This window comes from Cydia strobilella, chromosome Z (assembly GCF_947568885.1).
Source record: "Cydia strobilella chromosome Z, ilCydStro3.1, whole genome shotgun sequence".
In the NCBI taxonomy this organism is placed as follows: domain Eukaryota; kingdom Metazoa; phylum Arthropoda; class Insecta; order Lepidoptera; family Tortricidae; genus Cydia; species Cydia strobilella.
In genome coordinates, this window is record NC_086068.1 from 44178601 (window position 1) to 44201894 (window position 23294).

General features: G+C 37.5%; 1 protein-coding gene across 1 annotated transcript in view; it reads left to right on the top strand.

Annotated features, from left to right (window-relative positions):
* LOC134754848 (uncharacterized) overlaps positions 1-18449 on the top strand; it is a 48779-nt gene extending 30330 nt beyond the window's left edge. The window contains exons 6-7 of the mRNA XM_063691293.1: positions 13252-13432; positions 13766-18449. Coding sequence (XP_063547363.1) covers positions 13252-13432; positions 13766-14353 — 769 coding nt within the window. The 3' untranslated portion in view covers positions 14354-18449. The remainder of the gene's footprint in view (positions 1-13251; positions 13433-13765) is intronic.
* Positions 18450-23294: the final 4845 nt, after the last annotated feature.

The following is a 23294-nucleotide window of genomic DNA, read 5'->3' on the forward strand; positions in this document are numbered from 1 at the left end:
ACGAATCTAATGACATATCATTTATCAAAATCGGACCATAACTGTAGATCTGATGGGATGAACAAAAATCGGCCTCGCGTAATATATATATAGATAGATAGATAGATGTTAACTACATACAAGTTCTACGTACTTTTCATGGGGTAGTCACACAAATCTCTGTTTTGACATTTTGCTGGGACGTCAGTTAGCCGCGACCACAACCAGTGAAACCTGTGTCGAAACGTCGGTAAATAAAGGTAACAAAATAAATTCGCGATAGACCCGATTTATTTATTTATCGTATGGCATTTTACACTGTGTTTTTAGTATTAACATGCAAATCATAACTTAAATTTAGCATTCCGTAAGCAGTCGATAGCGTCGCTCGTGAGGTCTGTGAAATCCATGGGTGACCCGTCATACTTGGTTATGAGGCATTCGAAAACCATGTGGTGCACAGTTTTTTTAGGGTCTCCGCAGTCGCATTTCTCAGCATCAGTCCAGCCCTATTTTTTACGCAGGTAAGCGCAGTGACCTATTCCGGTTCTTATACGGTTTAAGGAACACCAGACACGACGGGCCTCTTTGAAACCACGCGGGAATTTACGGGGATCAAGGTGAAATAGGTCTGCGGTTTCGTTTTTTGCTGCCCACTCCTCTAACCAGGCGGTTTGGACGTTCCAATCAGTCGAGGGATCGTGCACGAGTAAGGCTGGTGGATTTCGGGACTTAAGTCTTGGCGATCTGAAAATTCTTAAGTCTGCAGTAATGGGCAGATCGGACCTTGCGCGGATTTTGTCGACTTCTTTTTGGAGGTGTTGGCGGCGTCGGAGGTGTGGCGGGGCAATGCTGCTGAGAGCCGGAACCAGTGTCCAGGAGTTGGTTTCATGCACCCGGTAATTAGCCTCATAGTGTGGTTAAGTCCACGATTTGGGTGTGAGCACTGTTTATCCACGCCCCGCACGCTCCCCATGTTAGTCATACTTGTTATGAACAAAATGCTGCACTTCATGATAAAAGCAAGCCGCTTTGCACAGTGATAGTAGGGACCAAACTGAGCGATTTGACCCGCAGCAGCGGCAGTTTCACCCCTTAGGAACAGAGATGGCGCCACTTCTTTAAAAAATATTTCAAAAAATTCTACAAGCTAAACCAATGAACCGATTTAAATGTTTAATATCTCAAATGAAAGCGCATTATATACATTACTTTTAAAAAAATACTCAAAAAATATATACTCAATACTTTTGATAAAAACGGGAATTTTAAGTTTGTTTTTTTACTCGATTGATAGTTTTTACTTGATTTCTCAAAAAAATTGTATGGAATATGAATAGTTTAATGCATTTATATATTACTGAATAAATAACAAGTATTATAAAAAAAACCCGACACCGATATCTCTCATACTTCTCGAAATATGTAAGTTTGAATGTGAGTGCAAATTTCTTTAAGATATATTCCAAATAATTCTACAAGCTAAACTATTCGACCGATTTTAATGTTTAATATCTCAAATAAAAGCTCATTATATATATTACTTATAAAAAAATATTCAAAAAACATATACTGAATACTTTTGGCAAAAAACGGCATCTTAAGTTTTTTTTCTTACTCGATTGATAGTTTTTACTTGATTTCATAAAAAAAAATTATGGAACATGAATAGTTTAATATATATATATATATATAGTACTGAGTATATAAAAATATTACAAAAAAACCCGACACCCATACCTTTCATTCTTCACGAAATATTTAAGTTCAATTATGCACGTTCTTACAAATAAATTCTTTAAAAGACATCTTCAACCGCAGTAAGTGCACTGATTTTAATATGAAATGTGTCATATGAAAAGAAATCACCCAATTTATTTTAATAAATAAAAAATTAATAAATAAAAACTGAATAAAGTTTTTTCCTGGTGCTGATTTACAAAAAAATATAACAAATCTAAAATTAGGAATTATTTTTATTTAAAGTGACTACATTTGTAAACAAAAAACTTAAATGTCCTCTTCGGGTTCACTGGTAGATGTAGAACTGAAAAAAAAAGTCGTTTTGAGAAGTACTCGTACCATTTCAATACTACAAAATCACCGATCATACATGAACTGGTTGCTGTAGATTACTGTTGGAAATTTTTTGTGCCTGTAGATTTACTGTTGAATTATTTTTAAGCCTAGTTGATTACCATTAAACCTATAATTTTGTGCCAGACCTATAATCAGTGGTCAGCATGCAAAATAACTCTGGATTGAAAATTACATTAACTTACTTTTGATTTGTACAGTCACCTTTGCATGATTTACACTGGGCTGTGCATGGTAAGCTGACGCGACGACACTCACAACGCATAGTTTCGCAGCCAGATTTGCAGCCACAATGGTCCAAGAGGCTTAATTGCGACCAAATCGCTGTAACTGCCGACCATTCCGCAGTCCAACTCTCTTTTTCCTCAGTCCATCCCCAAGAAGATGGACATGGTATGGAAACTTCTGGTTTCATAGCGTTTCCCCATATATGGCCCGCTTGGTAAGTGGCTCGAAGTGCATGTTTATAGAGAGCAGCTGATGTAGGTGGCAGGCTTGACACAAGCTTGTTTTTTGAAGCAAACAAATATTTGTGAACTTCAATTACGTTTATGTGTTCCGTTTGGCCAAACAATAACACAAATCTAGGGTTACTTTATACTAAAATTAAAATATGTAGTTACACACCTGACAACTGACAAAATCAAAAACTTAAAAGTTGACATACTCCTATTTTCCCGTCTTTTTATAGTGGCCAGAGAAAGGTAGCTTGATCTGAACGAATTCTTCCCGTACGAAAACCAAATTTGTCCACCTTCGTTGTCAGTCAATGGAGGGCGTCGTTCAGGGAACAAATCTGATTTGGCCGAGAAATTAGAACCTGCCAACCCTGCCACCTACATCAGCTGCTCTCTATAAACATGCACTTCGAGCAGCTTACCAAGAGGGCCATATATGGGGAAACGCTCTGAAACCAGAAGTTTCCATACCATGTACATCTTTTTGGGGATGGACTGAGGAAAAAGAGAGTTGGACTCCGGAATGGTCGGCATTTACAGCGATTTGGTCTCAATTAAGCCTCTTGGACCATTGTGGCTGCAAATCTGGCTGCGAAACTATGCATTGTGGGTGTCGTCGCGTCAGCTGGCCATGCACAGCCCAGTGTAAATCATGCAAATGTGGCTGTACAAATCAAAAGTAAGTTAATGTAATTTTCAATCCAGGGTTATTTTGCATGCTGACCACTAATTATAGGTCTGGCACAAAATTATAGGTTTAATGGTTATCAACTAGGCACAAAAATAATTCAACAGTAATCTACAGCAACCAGTTCATGTATGATCAGTGATTTTGTAGTATTGGAATGGTACGAGTACTTAACAAAACGACTTTTCTTTTTCAGTTTTACATCTACCGGTGAACCATATAATTTGACATCACCTAATAATAATTAGTTGCCCGTTTATTTTTGTATTTAATACACTGACAATTATCTGATTCAATTCGGCTTATATGTATCCTAAGTATGCATGTAATATTGCTATGCCCCCACGGGGTCCATGTGGAACTACCAAGAATTTGTAATACCTATAAAACCATGGTTGCAATAAATAAATAAATATGAAATATGAACCCGAAGAGGACATCAAAGTTTTTTGTTTACAAATGTAGTCACTTTAAATAAAAATAATTCCTAATTTTAGATTTGTTATATTTTTTTTGTAATTCACCACCAGGAAAAAACTTTATTCAGTTTTTATTTATAATTTTTTTATTTATTAAAATAAATCGGGTGATTTCTTTTCATATGACACATTTCATATTAAAATCAGTGCACTTACTGCGGTAGAAGATTTCTTTTAAAGGATTTATTTGTAAGAACGTGCATAATTGAACTTAAATATTTCGTGAAGAATGAAAGGTATGGGTGTCGGGTTTTTTTGTAATACTTTTATATACTCAGTACTATATATATATTTATTAAACTATTCATGTTCCATAATTTTTTTTTTAAGAAATCAAGTAAAAACTATCAATCGAGTAAGAAAAAAACTTAAGATGCCGTTTTTTGCCAAAAGGGTTCAGTATATGTTTTATGAGTATTTTTTATAAGTAATATATATAATGAGCTTTTATTTGAGATATTAAACATTGAAATCGGTCAAATAGTTAAGCTTGTAGAATTTTTTGAAATATATTTTGAAGAAATTTACACTCACATTCAAACTTTTATATTTCGTGAAGTATGAGAGGTATCGGTGTCGGGTTTTTTTTATAATACTTGTTATTTATTCAGTAATATATACATGCATTAAGCTATTCATGTTCCATACATTTTTTTTGAGAAACCAAGTAAAAGCTATCAATCGAGTAAAAAAAAAATCTTAAGATGCCGGTTTTTGTCGAAAGTAATCAGTATATATTTTTTGAGTATGTTTTTAAAAGTAATGTATATAATGAGCTTTCATTTGAGATATAAAACATTTAAATCGGTTCATTGGTTTAGCTTGTAGAATTTTTTGAAATATTTTTTAAAGAAGTGGCGCCATCTCTGTTCCTAAGGGGTGAAATTTGCGCTGCTTCGGGTCAAATCACTCAGTTTGATCCCTACTAGCACTGTGCAAAGCGGCTTGCTTTTATCATGAAGTGCAGCATCCGGGCAAAAAATGGCCATAACAAGTATGACTATGTGGTGCCTGTTAGGTTCTGAAGTATGCTGTTTCGGGTTCTCAGTTTGGCTGCGACATTCTGCATGTGGGCTTTATATGTTAGACTTCGGTCCAGTGTGACCCGATTGTAAATGTGATTTTTAATACAGTTGCTCAAAAAGTGCTGCTTTTCGTGGCTGTTTAGCGTGTGGAAAGTTGGTTTTCGCGAACTAGTGCTTTTTACTTTTCCAATTTTTTTTAATTTTTACTTGTTCCAGAATTCATGACTACTTATTGATGAGTGTTAATATAGTTTCCTTTAAACGTCGTAATCAACATAAAAACCTACTGTTAATGTAAGAATACGAAAAATATGCATATTTCATATTTTATTACTTACCTCTTCATCATTATAAGTATTATCATTACACGTTTATTTTTTAATGTTGAAAAACCGTTCTTAATAAGTTGTCTGAATGGAACGGAACGCCTGTCAAAGAAGAGGCGTATTTTCTTACTGCAAGAATGTTTTAAGTTTCCAAAGGCAACATTCGATATAGTTTTTATAAATATACGATACACAAATAATCGTAAATAACGATATTTAGGTAATAATAATACAATGTTTTAATATTTACAATTGTTTCTGTCTTATAGAACATGCATTTGAAAAAAAAATCTTTGATTGAAGTGGGTTCAATAATAATAACAAAATTTATCCTAGTCGAATAAAAGCTAGAAAAACACCTCTTCATAATGTCAATGTCAATGATGTCAGTGTCACAGAATTAATAATATAAAAGTTTCGAATTCCATTCCTTACTTGTTGCTTTTCTTATTTTTTCGCAACTGTATTAAAAAACGTCGTTCGATATGTCATTCTTCACTCGTCCCGGTACCGGTATCTCGGTACTCACTACTCGTGAAGTAATGACATACTTTCCGCACTAGCATCGAAATGTACTATTAATACATACAAGTTGTTCTTAAAAATATATTTCATTGCCTGTTTGAGAAAAATAATTTTAAATATCTCTCATGCTTCACTTTTTTTCTGCTGACTGTATGTAAGGCTTCGTTCACACGGCATTGTCCTGCACGATTTTTTGCAGTATACGTCTTAACGGATAAATAGTGGCACCTTCTTTGTGCATAGAACCATTCACACGGCGTTTGTACTGCAAAAAAACGTACACTGTTTATACGTTTAAACGGATACTCGCCGCGCGGACTTGTCAAGCAAATCGAATAAACTTTAACGTATTCGGTTCGCAGTGGCGAGTAGTATAGTTCTGTTTCATTCACACGGCAGCGGCAGCACGGCACGATGTTGTACGTTTTTTATCGAATAAGACTTTGCTTAAGCAGTCGGCTTACCGAGAATGGGCTGATGCTCGTACACGCAGGGCTCCGAACACACGTGACCTGAAGAAGAAGTTCAATAAAGCCGCCAAGTCCAGTAAGAAGCAGTTTCGCAAGGCCAGGTTCGACCACGTCCGTCGTATTGGGACCAAACTAGCCCCGTATCCTCCGGGAAGTAAAGCGTTCTGGTCCCTAGCAAAAGCGGTCGAAGGGAACTTCTGCCGCCCGTCACTGCCTCCCCTGGTCAAACCTGACGGAACGCTGGCACATACAGCCAAAGAAAAGGCTGACCAGTTCGCTTCTCTTTTTGCTGAAAATTCACGTCTTGACTCAGCCGGCAAACTTCCACCCGTGCTTCCTCAAAAGAATAGCCGTATGAGTGACGTTCGTATACATCAAAAGGAAGTCCTTAAAATACTGCGAACGTTAGACGTGCATAAAGCCAGCGGTCCCGACGGAATCCCTGCTATTGTCTTGCGAAACTGTGCAGCCGAGTGGTCCCCAATATTAACACGCCTGTACCGCCTGTCGCTCGAAACTGGCGTAGTACCTTCGTGTTGGAAGCTTGCAAACGTGCAACCTGTGCCCAAAAAGGCAGTCGTTCAGACCCAGCTAATTACCGTCCAATCTCAGTCACTTCCATACTCTGCAAGATTTTAGAGCGTGTACTGAACAAGCGGCTCCTATCATACCTAGAGAATAACGATTTACTCAGCGACTCTCAGTATGGCTTCCGCGGGGGTCGTTCGACTGGAGGAGATCTTCTGGTGCATGCTACTCATCTTTGGAGCGAGGCGATTGAGAGGCACGGTGAAGCCCTTGCGGTATCTCTCGATGTCTCTAAAGCATTCGACCGGGTCTGGCACGTAAGTTTGGTGAGCAAGCTTCCAGCATATGGGATACCAGTTGGCCTGTGCAACTGGATTGAGAACTTCCTGAGCGAACTTTCCATTCGGGTGGTGTTAGATGGCTACACATCTGACCAATGAACTATTAACGCCGGCGTTCCTCAGGGCTCTGTTCTGTCCGCGACCTTATTTCTGCTACATATCAACGACATGCTAGTCCCAGATACTTTTGGATATGCCGATGATAGCACTGTCGTGGACAGATACCTCTCCAATGCTCGGGCCAAAAAAGATGAGGTCCAATCTTGTCGACAAGCTATGGTGGACCGTCTGAATTTGACACTTAAGACAGTGTCCGATTGGGGCGACGCTAACCTGGTCAAATTCAACGCAACCAAAACGCAGGCGTGTCTGTTCTCTGCGAAACGGAGTCCTTTCGGCCTGACTCCTACTTTCCGGGATGTATCCGTACCGATATCCAACCATCTTCAGCTACTTGGCACGAGTATCTCGTCTAACCTGAGCTTTGGGGCGTATATTGAATCTCTAGCCAAATCTGCAGCTAGACAATTGGGCGTCCTCTCTAAGGTCAAGCGGTACTTCACACCGGGGCAGCTTCTTCAGCTTTACGTAGCTCAAGTCCGGTCGTGTATGGAGTACTGCAGCCACCTTTGGGATGGGTCCGCCAAATATCAGTTAGCCGCCTTAGATTCCATAGACAAACGCGCTAGGAAGCTTATTGGAGATGCGGGATTAGTAGAGGCTAGACTGCAGAGCCTTGAACACCGTAGAAAGGTAGCTTGTTTATCGGTGTTCTACAGGATACATTTCGGGGAGTGTGCGATGGGATTACATAATTTAATCCCCATCTCCATTCTGCCACCGTCGGACTAGACGCGGACTTGCGTTTCACCCTTACGTCGTTACTCTGCCACTGATTCGTACTAAGCGCTATGCATCCAGCTTTATCATGCGAACGGCTAAGGAGTGGAATTCACTTCCTGCAAATATATTCCCAGTCCACTATAACTTGGATCTTTTTAAATCAAGAGTGAATCTTTTAGGTAAGCATGATCCATCCTAGACTGCATCGGCACTTACCATCAGGTGAGATTGCGGTCAAATGCTTGCCTTTTTTTAATAAAAAAAAAAAAGAATAACGATCGAACAAGCGTCTATACTATAGTACTCGAAGTCGAGCGTCTTTTGGAGGGATCGCGCATATTTTGTTTGTAATTTCGTGGTTATTTCAAAACGGTTGACGAATCTTATATGTATAGATAACGAATTATTAATTAATTTAGTGTAAACTTTCAATAGACATCCGAAAGTAATCGAAAAATTTAGTGTCATAGTTCCTAAGTTTAGCGTATAAATTTAATAATAATTTTCAAATGTTTTATTACGCACGGGATGTACCCAAAACCTTCTGTTTTGTCGGCGGCGAAACCGTTGTCGCCATCGATACCAATACATATAAAAGTACGATTAAGCGTGGATCCATCACAGACGTCTGCCCACTGCGACATCTGCGTGAAAACTGTGTCTATTCAGCGTGAAAACGGTTTTTGAACGAATGAAAATTTACCGTGTGAACACCGGTGAACACCCGACTGGTTGTACTGTCCCAAAGTTTTAAAAATATGTGTACGCCGTTTGTCTTGATCGATATTTTTGCCTTCGACTGTACGTTTAAAATCGAATACGTGAAAAAACGTGCTGGACGTTGCCGTGTGAACGTAGCCCTATAGGTATATGAGATGGGGCCCGGGAGATTTCCACAGGGTGAGAGGTCCTAATAGATGCAGAGCTGGCCACGGGAAATGGTTAACGATTCCTAGAGCAACAAAACCTGTCTAGTTAGTTTGCTATCTATCCGTATTACAGCGTCTGGCAGCTGTTCGTCGGTGGAGGTCAGAGAATGCACCACTTGAAAGAAACAAGTTTTATAGTTCTGGGTTTGGTGTAGTGTTAAGGGTAATATAATAATGTATATACAATAATTCTAATAAATAATTTCCAGGCAAATATACCTTGTTGGGGATAACAAGTGCCAGGTGACGTATAATGTTATTCATAGTGTTCGCGTGCGGTTTTGTTTCCATTGCGCAATGTATTTTTATTCTAAATGGTGAAGTATCCTGCCAAAATACACATCTTCAAAAATCTTCATAAATGAGACATGTTCGTCATTTTTCATTTGTTGTACATTGGCATTTTCTTTTTCCAACTGAAAGTTGTACACTTGTACAGGCGGGTTACTCTGAACAGCAACCAGACGCTTAGATCTAGTAATCAAGTTAGTATAACATTCTATGTATTTATGTATTTGTATATTATAGTATATATCGTTGTCTAAGAATCCACAACACTAAGCCTTCTTGAGCTTACTGTGGGACTTAGTTAATCTGTGTAAGAATGTCCTATAATATTATATTACTAGCAAAAAGCAGAGCTTTTTAAGGGATCGCGGAGTTTTTCTTCCTCATCATCATATATTTAAGAGTTAGACTTGTCGGTGAAGCGATTTCCATGCATGTCGGTTCTCTGCCTTCTCCTTGACAGCCTGATACGACGACGCGACGATGACGTTGAGGTTTTCCTTTTTAAGGTTCCGTACCCAAAGGGTGAAAACGGGACTCTATTACTAAGACTCCGCTGTCCGTCCGTGTCTCTGTCTGTCCGTCTGTCACCAGGCTGTATCTCATGAGATATCGTCATGAACCGTGATAGCTAGACAGCTATGCCGCTATAACAACAAATACTAAAAACAGAATAAAATAAATATTTATGGAGTTCTCAATCAAAAGGTACCACTTTGCCAGCAACCGCTCGGTGTAAGTGTCAAAGGGCCTCTACGTGTTGGCTTCGGCTTCACGTAAGCCTCCTAAGTGTCTAGAAGCGACGGCTGAAAGCATTAATATAATTAAATTTTTTTATGTTTTCACCAAGTTATTCTGTAAGTATTCGCATTTAGACAGCAGTTTTATATGCTTCTGTTAAAGGTACTTATAAAAATAAATAAATAAATATTATAGGACTTTCTTACACAGATTGACTAAGTCCCACAGTAAGCCAAAGGAGGCTTGTGTTATGGGTACTCAGACGACGATATATATATAATATACTTACATATAAATACTTAAATACATACAAAACACCCATGACTCAGATACCATAGATGATAGATAGGTACCTCATGATGACTGACGCTCCAATAGAATAGTCTTTCTATTTCATGCCAAAAAATATAACGCTTTTAACAACATTTAAATATTCAACGATTTTGTTTATTATTGTAACCAGGGTGTAGCCCACATGCCTATCGTTTCCGATCCGTAGCGAAGGAAACGCCAGGGACCGGACAACCCTTTCCGCCATAAAACCCTTTCAATGGGCGACACTTAAACACGGCTAACACATTGAAAGACTTTCCCTATTGAACTGCAAGCCCATTCATACCCTTACCTTTGACTAACCCTTACCGAAGAGCTAACCAAAAATAAGGCTAGCTCTTAATAAGGGTTACCCTTATCTTTAAGCGCTTTTTGTAAAGGTTTCCCTTTGCGTGAAAGAGACAGGATTAGTATATATCTACGGTAGTGTATGAAAAGGAAAGAAAATACGTGTCTAGTCAAAGAACGCCGCCGTCGCCGCCGACGATCGCTCGGATTCGAAGTAATGTGTGCTTTATGAACAAGGTAGACAACTTAAATTAGCACGCTTATATGCTAAAAGGGAAGCCCTTTATAAGGCTAACCCTTATAAGCAATATGCAAGGTGTTGGTGAGCGGATGTTAAGTCTTTGTAAGGGTATTTGGGCTACCGATTACTCAAATGTGGTAGCTAAAACCAAAACAAAGGGTTTCGTCTAGCAAAGGGTATGGTGAGTTAAGCCTTATGCAATACCCTTATAAAACCCCGATAAGGGATAGCGGGCCGGTCCCTGGGAAACGCAGCTTCAGTGTCGCACTAATATGGAAGAGTGATAGAGAGACAGCAAGTTCGGCCGAATTTCTCCTTCCCATACAAACGCAATTTCGTTCTCATTTTAAAACTACGTGTTGAACAAACTTGGCACATACAATGACATGAGGGAATACCTAGATATATCTAGGTCTGTATTATAATTATAACTATAATTAGATTTTGATGCTCCTAAAGATATAGTTGGCCAAACCAAATTGTCAGTAAATAAGAACAGAAAAAACTATATCTACTCATCTTTTTCTTTTGGGTGCTAGTACTAGTGTAAGACAAAGAGATAGTATGATTATCTGTCTATGTTTGAATTGAGACAGTCCTTTGACAAACTACCTAGTCGGCTCATAAGTTCTGTCACTGGCCTTTAAAATTTAAATTTGGAACTCCTAAAACAAAAACCGTTCTGCATTTGAATTTCGAATCTTTATTAAATATTTGAGTAGTATAATTTTGCAATTTTCTGTTTTCTTCAACATGGAGTGGACGCTTAAAGATAACCGTACCGCAATAATTGCACTATATCGTTGTGGTCACTCGCCGACTAAAATTTTTAAGCTACTTGAAAATTTAAAATTCTCTCTGATTTGTGTATCGTACCATAGAAAGATACAGTGAGGTCTCTAGTTTAAATGACAAGAAAAGAAGCGGTCGTCCGCGTACAGCTAGGACTCCAGCGGTTGTACAAGCAATTAGGGCACGCATTGCCAGAAATCCCGCTAGGAAACAAAAAGTTATGGCCCTCCAGATGGGTTTTAGCAAAAACACGGTGAAAAGAGTGCTTAATCAAGACCTGAGACTTCGTGCTTATAAACGAAAAACTGGCCATCTTCTCAATGGTCGGCTTAAAGCTTTAAGGCTTAAAAGATCTAAAGCTTTATTGAAGAAGTACGCTAAAAATAAGCACCGTTGTATACTGTTTTCGGACGAGAAAATTTTTGACATAGAAGAAAACTGTAATAAACAAATGATAGAGTGTACGCTCGCAATAGTAAAGAAGCGTCTAATAGCATTCCCCGTATTCAAAGAGGTCATCACCCTTCATCTGTGATGGTTTGGCTGGGAGTTTCTTATGCGGGCGTCACTAGTATGCATTTTTGTGAGAAAGGAGTAAAAACTAGTGCCAAAGTGTACCAAGACACGGTGTTGACTAATATTGTGAAACCACTATCCCATACGATGTTTCTAAACCAGCATTGGGTTTTCCAGCAGGACTCTGCTCCAGCCCATAAGGCAAAGTCGACACAAGCCTGGCTCGCCTCCAATAAAATCGACTTTATACGGCATGAAGATTGGCCCTCCTCTAGCCCAGATCTTAATCCTTTAGACTATAAAATATGGCAGTATTTAGAGGAAAAGGTGTGCTCAAAACCTCATGCAAATCTAGACTCGCTGAAAAAATCTCTTGCTACGGCAGTGGCCAATATCGACATGAAAGTGGTGCGTGAATCCATTGACGACTGGCCACGAAGACTTCACGCCTGTGTAGATAATTATGGCGGCCATTTTGAATAAATGTTATACATTTAGATTCTCTAGTTTATAAGCTTTCAAACGCTGTACAAATTATACGGAATAAACTTAAACTTTTGATTTTATTTGATACTATGTATATGACAGAACTTATGAGCCGACTAGGTATAGTTAATATAGCTCCAGCTTATAAAACAAACGAAATAGAGCAAAAACAAGTTTAGTCCGACTCGCATTTATCCGCCTTTGTCCGGTTTTTTACTACTAACGTCATCTGTTAGAAAAATAAAGAAACGTTAGCACGAATGTTAATTCATTATTTTTCTAACAGATGGCGTTAGTAGTAATACATGTTTATAAAATGTTATTTTTATGTTTGATAACACATCTAGACATGAATTTAAATTACTATGTTAAATCTCAAAGCTAACAGATGGATAGTTTTTCCGTAAAGTGTACCACAAGAATGCATAGATTGTCGAATAGTGATAGGGCTCGCTTCGCTCGCCCTAATTATTATTATATAACAGTTTAACTAAATAGGTTACGTTGCTCTAGAAATCAATAACTATGCAGACAAGAACAGTCCCAATTTGTCATACAAATATTTTCTCCATGTACCTATGAAACGTAACAAAGCTATCCTTAGGACACTATCTTTATTTTTGTTGTAAATATTTTTAATTTACACGAGTACTGCCGGCCGGGGTAACTGTGAGTGCAACTGTAACAACCGGTCTCGCTCTCGCTCCCATACTCCAATGTGTACAGGACTACGGGAGCGCTTATGTGTGATTGTGTGGTGACGTGATGGTGACTGGTGACCTCGATTGTCTTGTGTGCATCGTCTAGCTCTAGTACCTAGTTGAGGTGGTCTGTGCACATATTACATGGTGCATTTTTATTTTTCATTTTACCTGCAGTTACAATGCGAAGAGAGGGTTTCCGCTGCGTGTGCCCGTTATTCGCCTGGAGAGACCAGAGACCGCCCTGGTGCACAAAGAAGCACCCACTCAAATGCAGTATGTTGAAGGCCTGTGTCTCCTGCGCAACCACTCCCTGGAGCATAACTTGCCCTCGGCATTTGTCATAGCACTCACTAAGGTCCGTACTTCTTTAGAATTACTAGCTAGGTACTATTGATTATTATTTTTTATGGTCCCGGGTTGAAATCCTGGTAAGGGCTTTTATTTGTGTGATGAGCACAAATATTTGTTCCTGAGTCATGGTTGTTTTCTATGTATTTATAAATATTTATATGTTATATATATAGTTGTAAGCCTTACTGAGCTTACTGTGGGATTTAGACAATTTGTGTAATAATGTTCTATAATAATATTTATTATTTATATATATTCTTTCACAATCGTGAGATACAGGGGTTTTATTTAGTATCCAAATGAAGTATTCAAGTAGTTCATTTTTGTATTTTTCCAGGGTCTTACAAATCAGTTAGGAACGAAGGCAAAGGAAAGTACGACGAGAAATTCCGTCCCTGAAGCAGTAACTGGAAGAAATATAGCAACAAAAAGTAAAAACTGCATTCAAGTCGATGGCATCGCCAAACTGACCAAAGAAATAAGTTTGCGACGCACAAGGTCTATGGGAAGTATTTCGAAAGCGGAAAATGAAACAACACCTAAAAAGGCCAAAGCGAAAGCCAGACAAGTGGTTTCTGAAAGAAAACCCTACTTGAGAAGCGAATCTAAGAAAAATAGTGCTAAGAAAGAACTAAATAGCCCACCATTCAATTCAGACTCTATAAATAACAATAAAGTCAATTTAGCTGTAAAGAATTTGTCTAGTCCATTGCAACATTGCGATGTTAAAAAAATATTTGAACAACAACTCAGGATTGTGAAACAGATGGAGCAGGAAAAGAAGGATTTAGATTTGGCTCGCAAAATGGACGCGGAGCTGAACCGCCGCATGCTGCGCCGCGCGCCCGCCGCCGCCGCCGCCGCCGACAAGCGCGCGCTGCCGCTGCAATACGCGCTACGCCCGCCCAAGAAGCTTAAGGTTTAATCTTCCATCACATCTAACTTACTATCGTTCTCGCTTATTATTACGCAAACATAACTAATTACTTCATTGTTTTTATTCAGTTTTTTTTTAAATACAGTTGACCCGAGTTAAACTTCAGATTTTAACCAAATGCCTAAAGGGAGTATGTCGTAAACTTATGTTACTAGACAATTTTTCGCGAAGTTGATTTAACTTGAAAACCTGCATTTTTTTAAATAACTAGATATACCAGTTAGAACTTAGAAGCTAAAGGCAACGGAAAACGATGTATGTTGATTATTTACTCGTACGCCGTCGAAAATAATTATTTGGTTTAAATCTGTCGAGTACCTCCAGATCACAGTGTATTTACACAGTGCAGTGTGCTACTTTTTCTCATATTAAAATGTTTAGTAATCATTACATTTCTAGTCTGTCCTGTGAACCTGGAATGTGTACAAGTGCAGTCGCAGCTTAAAATTGTGTAAATGTAAATCGCTCTGAAAAAAAGCCATAATCGACAAAAATAAAGTACTGTACGGAGCACTAAAAGTCCATACATTTATCGAAACTGCACACAAAATTTCACGAGAATCGGGTGATAAATACGATGTGCAGAGGAGAACACCATGGCCATGGCAGTCATACGAAAGAATTTATACCCAAACTGAAACGGAGACGCTTCACGCTCGTTCGGTCACAAAGTCGGTATTACTCCATATCGTTTAGAAGGAATTAAGAGTGTAAGTTTCTTACCATATTACCTTCATCATTATATCCTTATCGTCATTATACCCTTATTAATAAATTTCAAATGCTTCTTTCAGTAAAATGTGTTTGGTCCTTTTCCAACAAACACAAACGACAAGGACAAACGAATTCAATGTTAGTGAGCACTTATGAATACATTTGTTACACCAAAGTTCACAGTACAGACTACAATCTCTTGTGCCCCTTGTAGGCTTTAAAGTTTTTCGATTGCAAAGCTTTTAAAAAGAATTGTAGTTTCTCGTAATATACTTTAATTCCTGTTTTCTTTAAATGATTACACATTGTATAGGTAAGGTCCTATATATATATATATGTATGTATTTTATATCAGATAACATACTGCATACAATTTTCTACCGCTGCAGCATCAGCGAAAAAATATATTTTTCTATTGCTTATTATTTTTAAGAGTTATGTAACTGTTTAGAGCTGTGAATCTTAGTTAAGTGTTAATATTTAGTAGCATACAATAGAAAGGAAATACGCACATATTGAATTGGGTAAATGTCAAACGTTTTGAGCCGCCTATTTTCTTTGGATGTATTTTTTATAGACGTAAAGTGATCAGAGATGTCTAGCAAACAACCGGTAAAATCAGCTGAATGTATAGAGTTATGTAAGTTACGGATATCCACACAAAAGTGCGTCTGGAGGAATTAAGTGGACGAAACGATCCGATGTTAACCTGAGTGTTTATAAACTCACAAACAATTGAAACGGATAATTTTTATTTAAAAAAAAACATATAAATGGCCTGTTTAATTAGTCGTGAATGCAGTTTATCAAATAACAAGGAAGCCGATCGGCCAAGCGTGTGGCAATACCTAGTGTTGGTTGAGACTCGACTCTTTTCAGTCCTCTACTTTAAGACTCGACTCAACTCGAAACTCCTTGTTAGAGACCCGAGTCTTTTGTAGAGATTTGAGTCCTTTGCAGAGCTTACATTTTTAAAAATAAAACATTCAATATGCATTGTCTTCATGTAAAATTTATGGGTTAGTTACCGTCAAACTAGCCAACTTTGCCTCCAGGGATATCTTTGCCCAAAAACACATTTTAAAACAACTTCGTTTATGTAGATAAATGTATAACCGTTAGATTAGAGTAACACTCTTATTTTAGTAGAAAATAGTTTATATTTGTGAAACAACTACATATCACACCACACAATTCACACATGTGCTTAACTTGACTTGGGAATTTTCGCGGGTTGTCAAATGGAGGGTACATTTCTGCAGGCACATGAAGCATAGATTATTTTTATTGAGATTTAAACCAAAAAGGCCTAAAGACATAAAAGTTTTGACGGTGGGCAATGTAATCCGGTAATTTACAGACCTATGAATGGCAACATTGCTTTTCACCAAAAAACGGCTTAGGGTTGTCACCTTCGAATATATGACCAAACTGCGCAAGTAAAAGAAGGTAATGTTTGTACACCAAAGTTAAATATATGCTGTATTTAATTTATTTCGTTATCCTTTGTTTAGATTTTACATCTTTTCTCCCTTTAACGTATCAAAAATACAGCAAAAAACACATTTTCGGCCATTGAACTATTGTAACAGATTTTCTCAAAAGTGACAACTCTAGCATTTGTAAAATGCTTAGGCGAGTCTTGTATGGAAATGGGCAAAAGCGGGTAGGCAACATTACCCACCAAATTTATTCAAAAGTTTATACACTTATCGCTAAGTTATTAACAGGGAATGGTAGGATTGCCCAGAAACTTTTTGCGATCCTTAGACAAAATCATCATACGAGCTGTATATGAGCACCAAATTGACGTGGGCAATGTTGGCGAAAACCTCAGGCAAAGGCCCGCCCTCTAAAACACGAAAAAGTGGGTAAATCACGATCTAAAATTGTTTTATTCAAATAAACTGATGCGTTTGATCACAATGGATGCGCTGAGCCAAAAAAAATCATAAGATGTCATATACATCATTCTATTGAGAAATTCGTGTTTTTTTCGAAAAAAGCGGGCAAAGTTAGCTAGTTTCACAGTACACCATACAATAAATAAATATTATAGGACAATATTACACAAATTGACTAAGTCCCACAGTAAGCTCAATAATGCTTGTGTTGTGGGTACTCACTACTCAGACAACAATATATACCTATAATAATATAAATACTTAAATACATAAAAACATCCCATGACTCAGGAACAGTATCCGTGCTCATCACACAAATAAATGCCCTTATAAGGATTTGAACCCAAGACCATTGGCTTCACAGGCAGGGTCACTACCCTACCCACTAGGCCAGACAGGTCGTCAACGCTTATTTTTACTGCTACTAGTATTTAGATAAACCCTACAAAATTGTTGACGGATTCTTTATTCGGAGGTTTGAGTCCTATTGAGTTGCGCTTAAAAAATACTCAATAAACGCCTTGGACTTGGAGGCCCGGAAATTATTAACGCGGTCTCGTAAAAACGAGCCGAGTTCTTTAAATGTAGACTGAAAAAACTCAAGTTCCTACCAACACTAGTTGTACCTGCAAATCTAGAAAACCAGTTCAATTTCAATAATACTTAAACGTGTTGCGTGACACGTTTTTAATACGTACCAAATACGTAATCTAACGTAGCAACAGCTGGTTAGAATGGAATAGACGACACTAGTATCAACTATCTTCATTTGAGTGTTAGCCTTATACGGGGTTGTCCTTATTTATATAATCACTAAACAATCTATCGTCGTTAAAAAAATGAATATTCGTTAGAATTTAGTACTATTTTTCTAGATGAAAACTGGTTACCATGTCATTACGCTTGTTTGTTCAGTCCCGTTTCCATCTATTCAAAAGGGGCAGTGACGCAATAGTTATTTGTTATACAAGGGTGCAAAGTTGTATTTTACCCGCGAGTGTTTCAACACACGAGAAGTAAAATACATTTGCGTCCGTGTGTAACACAAAACTTTTCACCTCACTATAGCGAGGAAAGTGCAACATCCACAGGCGTTAGATCATCAGAAGAGAAAAGTCGGTGAGAAAAGGTTTTAAGTAAAAAAATTGTTGACAATGTTGACATTTCTGATGTATGAAATGTCAACGATGCGTTTTGGAATTGCATCGACTCAACTTGTGCGTTCAGAATTATATTTAACATCATTATAAAAAAACAAACGTTTCTTATGAAATTTTAAGGTTTATGACTTAAAAACATTAAATAAAGCTAAATTTGGTATTTTTTATTAGATTCTCAAACCATTTATTTAATGATAATTAATATCGAACCATTATAATGAGCGTTTTACGTTTTGTTATCTGTCAAGCTACTTAAACACGCTCCATCCAAGGTCAAATTACTTTCCCCACTAGTGGATAAAACGCGTTTTTCCCCGCTTGTATTGAAGGATAAACGACAACTTTCCGAGCTAGTGAGGGGAAAAATCATAAACTATAACAGTTCCTTTGAATAAAATGTGCCGATGCCGACTGCCGCTCGCTCATGGCGCAGTTATGTCATACAAATACTGTACTGTAATACAAAGTACATAAAAAAAAAATATAAATATAAGAACAGTATCGACAATGGTTAGTTATTTCATATTACGTAACGAGTATTCCTTACACTTTGTCAAATGTTATTAGAAAGACAAACTTCGCTGTCTGGCGCCAACCATACCAAAAACGCATAGTACCATTAAGCATAATTAGTACAACCGGATTAGGTCTCACCTCGAAATCCTTCCAAAGTTATGAAATTTGGTATTTATGTTAATTAAAGGTCTCTTTTTCATGTCCACACTATTTGACATTTGGGGACCTCGAGGAATCGCAGCCATCTTGGAAAATGTGTACCATCCTGGAGAAATTTGCGTTTTACTCTAAATATACGTTCTCTATGAAAATATGGTGTAAGGCAACATTAAAGCTTATTAAATTCTACACGAAAAAGTCGTAGATATCTTTGCGGAAAAAATGCATCTTGTTATAGAAAATAATAGCTGCTTATTCCCTTTCAGGGGATATTCCCATAATATAAAACTTGGAGGAATATGAATTCCACTTTTGTCTATACGTTTGTACACATTCTACCCCAATATCAACATTTTACTTGACTGCGGCTTAAACAGAAAGTAGGGTTATGGGTTTAAATACTAAAAATCAGTACACCCTGTAGCTCAGGATACAGGACGGATTTTTTAAAATGACATATATCGGTAGATTCCTCTTGACCTTCACAACCTGTTTACACTTGTTTTATTATATAAAAATCAATACAGCCGCCTTGAGAGGACGTCAAATAGTAAATCATATTTTTACTTCTAGCGCCTAAACTATTGAGTGGATTTCAATAAAATAGACATCAGTAGATTCATAATTGGTACACTAGTGCTATGCAATACATAATTACTAAAATAAATGGAGGAAAAATGTTTAGGACTTAAAAATGTGACTGCAAAAACAGATTTAAGGTCTTAAATGGGGTTTAAACAAAAGTGACAGTAATGAATTTTGACACCTAGAATTTCAGGGATCCCTGTTTGCGTGTCATAAAATTGGAGCTTCGGGGACCACGGAGATCAAACGCCATCTTGAAAAGTATGTCTTTTTTGGTTTTTCTGTTTTTCTCGGAATATCTGGGTTGAATGTGAATACTGTGTATGGCGAAACAAAAGCTTATTAAGTTCTACACAAAAAAGGTATAAAACACCATGTCCCTAAAACAGAGCTTTCTTCTAGAAATATGGCTCAGAAGTCAAAAGGTTATACTTAATTATCTCCTACAAATTTTTTATTTTAAGACGGGTTAAAAAAAATACTTGTATAATTATTTTACCAATTTTTGGGACACAAAAACATTATCTACCCAACCATGAAAAAAAAAATGAGTGGAAACTTGTAAGCTTCCCTTGTAACTTGTAAGCCCTATTTCTAGAAAAAGCCTTCGTTTTTGGGACATGGTGTTGTATAACTTTTTAGTGTGGAATTTAATAAGCTTTCGTTTCGCCATACACAGTATTCACATTAAACCCAGATATTCCGAGAAAAACAGAAAAACCAAAAGACTAATACTTTTCAAGATGGCGTTTGATCCCCGTGGTCCCCGAAGCTCCAATTTTATGACACGCAAACAGGGATCCCTGAAATTGTAGGTGTCAAATTTCATTACTGTCACTATTGTTTAAACCCCATTTAAGACCTAAAATCTGTTTTTGCAGTTACATTTTTAAGTCCTAAACATTTTTCCTCCATTTATTTTAGTAAATTTGTATTGCATAGCACTCTTGTACCAATTATGGATCTACTGATGTCTATTTTATTGAAATCCACTCAATAGTTCAGGCGCTAGAAGTAAAAATATTATTTAATATTTGGCGTCCTTTCAAGGCGGCTGTATTGATTTTTCTTTAATAAAACAAGTGTAAACAGGTTGTGAAGGGCAAGAGGAATCTACCGATATGTCATTTAAAAAAAATTGACCAGTATCCTGAGCTACAGGGTGTACTGATTTTCAGTATTTAAACCCATAACCCTACTTTCTGTTTAAGTCGCAGTCGAGTAAAATGTTGATATTGGGGTAGAACGTGTACAAATGTATTGTCAAAAGTGGAATTCATATTCCTCCAAATTTCATATTAAGAGAATATCCCCTGAAAGGGTATAAGCGCTAAATCTAGATTCAGCTATTAAGTTCTATTACAAGATGTATTTTTTCCGCAAAGATCTAGGACTGTTTTGTGTAGAATTTAATAAGCTTTAATGTTGCCTTACACTATATTTTCATAGAGAACGTATATTTAGAGTAAAACGCAAATTTCTCCAGGATGGTACACATTTTCCAAGATGGCTGCGATTTCTCGAGGTCCCCAAATGTCAAATAGCCTGAACATGAAAAAGAGACCTTTAATTAACATAATATACAACAAATTTCATAACTTTGGAAGGATTTCGAGGTTAGACTTAATCCGATTGTACTAAATGCCAAATTCGCGAAGTGCCATTTGGCGTTTCGCGCCCTCCGGTACCATCGCATCGGTCCACTTTCTTCATTGGTCTACTTGACATCGCCTCCGCAACATTTCCTTCGCAACTTAACTAGATGGAACCCCGCTAGGCGGGGCTCCTATTTCTGGGCGGTTTGCCCTTTGGGCATTTGAAGCTACCTAACGAACCTAACCTACCTATCTATTGACTTAGTACGACGTCCGAGAAAACATTACACTTTGGGGAAAAAAGCGTAGGTAGGTATTAAGTTAGGTAGCTTCAGATGCCCGAAGGGCAAACCGCCCAGAAATAGAAGCCCCGCGAAGCGGAGCTCCGTCTAGTTAAGTTGCGAAGGAAATGTTGCGGAGGCGATGTCAAGTAGACCAATGAAGAAAGTGGACCGATGCGATGGTACCGGAGGGCGCGAAACGCCAAATGGCACTTCGCGAATTTGGCATTTAGTACAATCGGATTAAGTCTAACCTCGAAATCCTTCCAAAGTTATGAAATTTGTTGTATATTATGTTAATTAAAGGTCTCTTTTTCATGTTCAGGCTATTTGACATTTGGGGACAGTACTGGTTGCGAAAGTGGAAAGAAGTTGGTATTATGCGTCTTACAAGTTGGTAAGTATCGGAGTTGGTGTTTTGCGAGTTTGTCACTTTACGAACTTGGTAGTTTGCCAAATTGGAGTTATGGATATTTGGATATATGCGGGCGTTGGCACTTTGCGAATTTGGTACTATGCTACGAAAGGCTGCTGTTCCCTTAAAAACATACATACGAGGGGCGTTCAATAAATTCTCGGTATGTGAATGAAAACAAACAAATGTTTGTGGACGTTATTGGCCTAGGACGGGCAGGCCGCCCGATAAGACAAGAGACTGCAGGCGGACTGGTACTGACAATCAGTGGCCCCTTAAGACGAAAGTGGAGGACCCGCGGGAAATCGTCTTTTCATGCAAACGTAGTCCTCATTTTTCTCTTTGGATATTAACATTATTGAAAATATTTTGACACAAATTGTTGTATATCAACCACAACTATGCCCCTACGTTTCGATTTTTTAATTATTATAAGAGTAAGTAGCTGAAGGAGCATTTTAAAATTTGTATGAAATCTGTATTCGCTTCTAAATTTTACAATAACCAAAAAATCGAAAAAAGTCAAACGTAAGGGCATAGCTATGGTTAATATACATCAAATTATGTAAAAATATTTTACGTAATGCCAATATCCAGAGAGGAAAATGGAGACTACGTTTGTATGGAGAAACTGCCGTCCCCTTTCCTCTTAGAGCGCACGTACAGTCAAGGGCATAAATATATATACATTGCCAAAGTTTCAAAAATATGTGTACGCTCTTACACCTTAGACAATAAAGTCGTGTTCACATATTTTTGAGCCATTTGTCTGGATCTATATTTTTGCGTTCGACTGTACGTTTCACGTCAAATGAACGTCACGCCCCGCGTCTCTCTAGAGTCAAAGCAATTTGAACATTCTACATTGTTTTTTTCCAAATTCCTACATTGAAATCCAAAACTATTGAAGACAGAGAAAACTGTCTTAAGAACTATTAGGGTCAGGTGAGGTAAATATAAGACACGGGTAAAAATAATACTAAGTTTTAAACTTAAAAACTTATTATATTTCATTCCTATTCCATTAAAAAGAAGTCTGCACACATGTATTATATTTACCCCACCTGACCCTAGGTCTTTTTTATGGAAATATTTTTTCCACCGGCAAATTTTTGGTGAAGTGTGAGTGGTCGCTAGAAGTTAATAAAAATTGTAATAATATTTTTGTAATGCGGATCGACTCAGTTTCACGCAAGGATCGTTTCATTATATAGATTATAGGTAGACAACAGAAGTTTAATGTAATTTAATGCGCTAAAATAAAGGTGTAGGAAAACTAGGAAATAAATATTATTACTAAACTTGACTAACTGATGCTGCTCCGATTTTTTTCTTCCCTTACGAGTACAATGAAATAATCATTGCATGAAATTGAGTAGTCCGCATTGAGGAAATAATTATAATGTTTTTGAAATTTTAGGGACAACTCACAGTTGACTAAAATGTAACGAACAAAATGATTTCAAAGAGCATGTTCCTCTTTTTTTCATCGTTTCGGATTTCTCCATACTGTCCCACTTAAAAAAACACTATAAGCTAACTAAGCCTAAGCTAACTTTGCACAGATTTGAACAGAACAAAGTGAGGGAGTGCCATTGTA